Source organism: Camelina sativa, chromosome 16 (assembly GCF_000633955.1).
Source record: "Camelina sativa cultivar DH55 chromosome 16, Cs, whole genome shotgun sequence".
In the NCBI taxonomy this organism is placed as follows: domain Eukaryota; kingdom Viridiplantae; phylum Streptophyta; class Magnoliopsida; order Brassicales; family Brassicaceae; genus Camelina; species Camelina sativa.
The window spans coordinates 13,157,271-13,164,753 of NC_025700.1; the positions used below are offsets into that span (position 1 = coordinate 13,157,271).

The following is a 7,483-nucleotide window of genomic DNA, read 5'->3' on the forward strand; positions in this document are numbered from 1 at the left end:
CATATACTACCCATATAAAAATGAATCAATAAACACTAGTTCCACTTTATACCACACATGGGAAATGACTAACGGAGAAACACACAAATCAGTCCACCCATCTTTAAAAGACATCAAAATTCTAACTCCCCAAAGACAAGTAATAGCTACACCTTTTAGAATCGGGGCAAACCGAGATGATAAAGATTCAATATATATGGCTGACATTAAGATTATATATGAACAAAATAATTATCAAAGTCAAATATTACATACTATTTCACGAGAAATCGATAACCTTGATAAAAAACTAGAAAAAGATGAGAAAACCATAACAACAAACTATCAATCTCTACCACCGCCCTTTAACGCAATTTCACCACCTCTCTTTAAACCATTATCTAAACCTATTAAATTTCCAGAAAATGAAATTTTAAAGTCAATCTCAAGTAGACTAGATAGACTAGACAAAGCTAAGGGAATAAATAATATTAATGAAGACATTCAATCTGAAATCGACATAGAAATAAATAGAATAAAAAGAAACTTCCAACCATCAAAAAAACCATATTATCCAAGACACTCACCACCTGATTTACTATTTGAAGAACATCATAAATTTCTCTCAACAAACTTTTACAACGGAGAAGGTATATATGAATGGAATATAGATGGTAGATCCGAATACGAAATGATGAATTTATTTCAAGAAATGGGGATGGCAACCCTATCCTACAAAGCTAAAGGAATGTCCGACCAACAAGCATGTGTCATGCTAATCTCAGGATTCAATGGAGCCTTACAATTTTGGTGGGACAATGCTTTAGGCATAGAAACTCAAAATATTATTATAAACCATACTGAAACTAGAAGAGTAGAAGGAGAAGATGGTTTTTATGAAGAAGACCAAGTTCAAAACGATGTAGAAGTATTACTCCACACCATAACCATGCACTTCGTAGGAAACCCTTCTGAAGAACTAACTAGTAAAAAGCTTATTTTAACAAATCTTAGATGTCCAACGCTAGGAGACTATAAATGGTATAAAGATATATTTATAACCAACATATTTCAAAGACACGACTGCAACCAACCCTTCTGGAAAGAAAGGTTCATCGCAGGATTACCATCATTTTTTGCAGAACGATTAATTAATAAACTAAAAGATTATTCCGGAGGACAACCAATACCATGGGATACAATAACCAATGGTTAATTGTTTGCATTTGTTAAAAAGGAATGACTACAAATATGTCAAGAACATAAAGATAAACAACAAAGTAACAAATTCAAATTTGGAGAAACTATGGGCTCATTTTGTGAACAATATGGTTATAATCGTCTCACTCCACCTTCTAGGGAAAGACGAAAACCACGTAAACAAAATAAACCATTTTATCCACAACCTTATAATAAAAAGAAAAGATTTATAAAGAAATTTTCTAACTCGTACTATACAAAAAACAAAAACCCTAGAGAACCATCTAGAAAAGAGAAAATTATATGATGGAACTGTAAAAGGCCAGGACATAAATCTACAGATTGTAAAATGAAAAGAAAAATCAAAGAAAAATCGATTTCGAACTCAAACTTCTAGGCTCTACTTAGGAAAAGAAATTATCCATTTTATTTCTTCTACCAATCTTCCACAGGAGTCATTTGCAAATTCAATCAAATGGAAAAGTGCTGTATCACAAACCACTGTTAGAAACAACTATATATATATAGGATTATAAGGAGGCGTGAAAGACCTGAGAGACAGGAAACATGACTTCGTCACAGCAGGAACTTTCGAAGCTTTCAAACATTGCTTCTAGCTCTTCCTTGGTAGGGTGGCTGCTCGATGCGTCTCTATCGACGTTTGTGTCGTCCACCATTGGTTATGTCTGCCCTTGGAAATGTGAGAAGGAGATAAGCCCTAATTTTTTTTTGTGTCTTTTTCTATCGCACCGTTTGGGTCAGACTTTAAAATATCTAATGACAACAAATTCTCTAACCCTTATCCATTCACAACGTAACGTAACGTCTATGCACTTGAATGCGTTTATTAATTTTTTTTTTCTTATTTTCATATTTTTTAAAATATTTTTATAATCAAATAAAATAATCCACTCGTTATTTTTTTCAGAAAAGTGTTGTATTATATATTTCTTTTAGTCGCACAAAAATCTACTATATGTTTTTAATTTAACATATAAAATCAAATAAATCAACAAAATATTAGTTTAAGTCAGTTTAACAAATCAGATTTGGTGAAGTGACTTTAGTGCAGTGGTCAATGGTAAGTCTTTAATGCACAAGACACCATCACACCAGGGATCGAGTTCCGCTCCCTACGAATATAGAGATTCGGCTAATGGGTTGGTTTGTTGTGACTCGATGGTTGACTCAAACGGATCCTAACTTTGTGAACGAAACTATAAAGAAGACTTAAAAATGTAAGAGATTTTAGTAAATATGCTTACTTAAAAATGCAATGGGCCGGCCAGTTGTGGCCTAATGGTTGACAACAAAAAAAATGCAAAATTTAAATCTAAAAATTTTACGCGAAATTCGGGAGAAATTTATGATAAATCATAACTATTTCACCAAATTCACCCAAATCATCAAAATCATAGAAAAACTATATTAAAAATTAACAAAATATTTAATATTTAATATTTAATATTTCCTTCTTTTTTTGTTGTTGTTGATAATCATTAAAATTTGTGTTTGCTTGCATGGATGGTAGAGAAATTTGTGTTGATAGAAAGCTAAGGATAAGAAAATTTAGTCACTTTTTATTTAAAGATTGTAATTTGTTCTTCGATTGCAATGAAACATAATGTAATATATTCTNTGATTTACTATTTGAAGAACATCATAAATTTCTCTCAACAAACTTTTACAACGGAGAAGGTATATATGAATGGAATATAGATGGTAGATCCGAATACGAAATGATGAATTTATTTCAAGAAATGGGGATGGCAACCCTATCCTACAAAGCTAAAGGAATGTCCGACCAACAAGCATGTGTCATGCTAATCTCAGGCTTCAATGGAGCCTTACAATTTTGGTGGGACAATGCTTTAGGCATAGAAACTCAAAATATTATTATAAACCATACTGAAACTAGAAGAGTAGAAGGAGAAGATGGTTTTTATGAAGAAGACCAAGTTCAAAACGATGTAGAAGTATTACTCCACACCATAACCATGCACTTCGTAGGAAACCCTTCTGAAGAACTAACTAGTAAAAAGCTTATTTTAACAAATCTTAGATGTCCAACGCTAGGAGACTATAAATGGTATAAAGATATATTTATAACCAACATATTTCAAAGACACGACTGCAACCAACCCTTCTGGAAAGAAAGGTTCATCGCAGGATTACCATCATTTTTTGCAGAACGATTAATTAATAAACTAAAAGATTATTCCGGAGGACAACCAATACCATGGGATACAATAACCAATGGTTAATTGTTTGCATTTGTTAAAAAGGAATGACTACAAATATGTCAAGAACATAAAGATAAACAACAAAGTAACAAATTCAAATTTGGAGAAACTATGGGCTCATTTTGTGAACAATATGGTTATAATCGTCTCACTCCACCTTCTAGGGAAAGACGAAAACCACGTAAACAAAATAAACCATTTTATCCACAACCTTATAATAAAAAGAAAAGATTTATAAAGAAATTTTCTAACTCGTACTATACAAAAAACAAAAACCCTAGAGAACCATCTAGAAAAGAGAAAATTATATGATGGAACTGTAAAAGGCCAGGACATAAATCTACAGATTGTAAAATGAAAAGAAAAATCAAAGAAAAATCGATTTCGAACTCAAACTTCTAGGCTCTACTTAGGAAAAGAAATTATCCATTTTATTTCTTCTACCAATCTTCCACAGGAGTCATTTGCAAATTCAATCAAATGGAAAAGTGCTGTATCACAAACCACTGTTAGAAACAACTATATATATATNATGCCCAAATGGATTTTGTACACCAGAACTGTGTAGGTTCGTTTTTGTGATTATCAGAGTAGTGACTATTGAGATCATTGTACACTCCCTTGTAACTGCAGTTAGGTGCAGGACAATAGCACAGAGCAAAAAAACATTCCTTCTCATGAACTGATAGTTCTTTGTCATCATTGAATTTCATGGTGCAGTCATGTTTGGTGTTTTGGCACAGGAAAGAGTCTCCTTCCATGATTCTCTCCACTTTTCCAGATCGGTTTCTACCAATGGGCAAATTGCTGTGAGAGCATTTGTTCCTTAGTTTAGTACAACACAAGAAGCATGTTATATGTCCACAAATACACTGAAATGCAAAAATCACAAAGTTAGTTAAGAATAATATATTTACCAATCACAAAGTTAGCAACTCACAAAACATATTTAACTGCTTGTCTAGTGGAACTTGTCAACTCACAAATAACAAAAAGAAAAGAAAACTAACCAAGCCTAATCCGTAATCCATATGTTTTCTAGAGAGGAAATTTTCATCAGTAAGACAAAAGGAATGGTGAGATTAGTTGTAAACATTTGTCTTGGTCTTATCAGCCATATCTAATCCAGAATCTAAGAAAATATATTGATTTCGAACTCAAACTTCTAGGCTCTACTTAGGAAAAGAAATTATCCATTTTATTTCTTCTACCAATCTTCCACAGGAGTCATTTGCAAATTCAATCAAATGGAAAAGTGCTGTATCACAAACCACTGTTAGAAACAACTATATATATATATCGGATTATAAGGAGGCGTGAAAGACCTGAGAGACAGGAAACATGACTTCGTCACAGCAGGAACTTTCGAAGCTTTCAAACATTGCTTCTAGCTCTTCCTTGGTAGGGTGGCTGCTCGATGCGTCTCTATCGACGTTTGTGTCGTCCACCATTGGTTATGTCTGCCCTTGGAAATGTGAGAAGGAGATAAGCCCTAATTTTTTTATGTGTCTTTTTCTATCGCACCGTTTGGGTCAGCCTTTAAAATATCTAATGACAACAAATTCTCTAACCCTTATCCATTCACAACGTAACGTAACGTCTATGCACTTGAATGTGTTTATTAATTTTTTTTTTCTTATTTTCATATTTTTAAAGTATTTTTTATAATCAAATAAAATAATCCACTCGTTATTTTTTTCAGAAAAGTGGTGTATTATATATTTCTTTTAGTCGCACAAAAATCTACTATATGTTTTTAATTTAACATATAAAATCAAATAAATCAACAAAATATTAGTTTAAGTGAGTTTAACAAATCAGATTTGGTGAAGTGACTTTAGTGCAGTGGTTAATGGTAAGTCTTTAATGCACAAGACACCATCACACCAGAGATCGAGTTCCGCTCCCTACGAATATAGAGATTCGGCTAATGGGCTGGTTTGTTGTGACTCGATGGTTGACTCAAACGGATCCTAACTTTGTGAACGAAACTGTAAAGAAGACTTAAAAATGTAAGAGATTTTAGTAAATATGTTTACTTAAAAATGCAATAGGCCGGCCAGTTGTGGCCCAATGGTTGACAACAACAAAAAAAATGCATAATTTAAATCTAAAATTTTTACGCGAAATTCGGGAGAAATTTATGATAAATCATAACTATTTCACCAAATTCACCCAAATCATCAAAATCATAGAAAAACTATATTAAAAATTAACAAAATATTTAATATTTAATATTTAATATTTCCTTCTTTTTTTGTTGTTGTTGATAATCATTAAAATTTGTGTTTGCTTGCATGGATGGTAGAGAAATTTGTGTTGATAGAAAGCTAAGGATAAGAAAATTTAGTCACTTTTTATTTAAAGATTGTAATTTGTTCTTCGATTGCAATGAAACATAATGTAATATATTCTTTTTGTCATCTAAGTATCTAATTCATGTTCAGGCGCCATACATGATTCGAAAAGCAGCTCTAGTTAACAAGAAATTGAGGAGATGTTGTTGTTTGGTCCTCCGGAAGTTCATATATGCAATGCAAAAAACTGTTATAAGAGGATGGAAATGTCTATTCCATAAATTATGATAACTCATTGTAAATGCAATGCATGAAACTACAAAATCAAACTCAATGACCCATTACCTAGCAGAGTTCCCTACTTCTACTGACCGAACATAGCTCAGACATGAACATAGGCATCTTCATTGCCGATGCTAATCTCCATCTTAATATGAACACCACTCAACATATAAGATGGGATCAATAGAAAGTCATCTTCAGGCTGCTCTTCTAGCTTTCTCCATTTCTGAATATTCTTCACCCGCAACCCCAGCCTTAGTGTGCTATGCTCTTGGATTCTGGCTAGGCTGCTGGAGAATTTGCGTACTCCCGGAACCGTAGGCGCTATATGGCTCACAGTCACATACACCCCTTCTGATCCGGTGAAACTTTCAACTACAATCACATCACCTTCTTTCTCTTCTTGAAAAATGATCATCTGATCACTAACGTCCTGCTCCAAGCAGAATATTATTGAACGTCTTAGCTCCAAGCCGAATATGTAACCCGGACTCCGTTTGTGTGCACCACGAAAATGGCTGTTGAGATCCTTGTAGGAGCCAATGTAGTTACAATCCTTAACGGGGCATGAACATGGCGCGAAAACACACACTCTCTCATGGCTTAGTAATTTGTTTCCATAGGCGGTGCTCTCTTTACACCCGTACATTGCATTTGAGCATGAGACTAACCCTGCTTTTATGACCTTCTCCATGGCTCTGCATCGAACATCCCCTATAGGCAATTTGCAGAACGAGCATCTCTTCTTCAATTTGATGCAGCACACGAAACAAGCTAGATGCCCATTGTTACACTAAAAACGCAATAAAAACACAGTGTTAGCACAAAGCTAAAAAAGAATCGATTTTTCCACTTTCTAGTGAAACTCATTGACCTAAAAAACAAAACAGCAACACTGGCTAAAGTGAAATCGTTGACCTAAAAACAAAACAGCAACACTAGCTACAGTGAAACTCATTGACCTAAAAACAAAACAGCAACACTGGCTAAAGTGAAATCGTTGACCTAAAAACAAAACAGCAACTCTAGCTACAGTAAAACTCATTGACGTAAATACAAAACAGCATTCGTAGCTAAAGTGAAACTCATTGACCTAAAAAAACCAAATAGCAACACTAGCAAAAGTGAAACTCAATGACCTAAAAACAAAACAGCAACATTGGCTAAAGTGAAACTCGTTGGCCTAAAAACAAAACAGCAACACTAGCTAGAGAGCAAACACTACAAGAAAACAAGCTGTTTGGGACTCCAAAAATCGTCCTAAAATGGTCGCAAATGCACTATATATGACTATTTTGTGACTGTTTTGAATAGTCGTTAAAATTTGGTCGCAAAATTTATTGGTCCCGATATAGTCACAAAATACTGACCACTATGTGACCTCATTTTATGTCTTAAATTTGCGACTACATTAAGATCAATATGTAGTCATATATTCCTGACCCTTTTGCGACAAACTACATAAAAAAAAGTAAAAAAAAA

At 33.6% G+C, this 7,483-nt stretch overlaps 3 protein-coding genes across 4 annotated transcripts in view; all 3 read right to left on the bottom strand.

Annotated features, from left to right (window-relative positions):
- LOC104750448 overlaps positions 1–1,901 on the bottom strand; it is a 7,557-nt gene extending 5,656 nt beyond the window's left edge. For both annotated transcript variants that reach the window (XR_002036082.1, XM_010472239.1), the window contains exon 1: positions 1,731–1,901. Coding sequence is in view for 1 of the 2 variants with exons in the window: in XM_010472239.1 (XP_010470541.1) it covers positions 1,731–1,856 (126 nt within the window). In the remaining variant the exon portion in view is untranslated. The remainder of the gene's footprint in view (positions 1–1,730) is intronic.
- Positions 3,932–5,025, bottom strand: LOC104753620 (E3 ubiquitin-protein ligase SINA-like 1). The gene is made up of 2 exons (XM_010475847.2): positions 4,748–5,025; positions 3,932–4,294 (listed from the first exon to the last, which is right to left on the bottom strand). Exons 1-2 carry the CDS (start codon positions 4,871–4,873, stop codon positions 3,932–3,934), a joined length of 489 nt encoding a protein of 162 aa, XP_010474149.1. The 5' UTR covers positions 4,874–5,025.
- The window catches only part of LOC104753621 (E3 ubiquitin-protein ligase SINA-like 4), a 3,973-nt gene continuing 2,372 nt past the window's right edge, over positions 5,883–7,483 (bottom strand). The window contains exon 2 of the mRNA XM_010475848.2: positions 5,883–6,794. Within this exon, the coding sequence (XP_010474150.1) occupies positions 6,102–6,794 (693 nt within the window). The 3' untranslated portion in view covers positions 5,883–6,101. The remainder of the gene's footprint in view (positions 6,795–7,483) is intronic.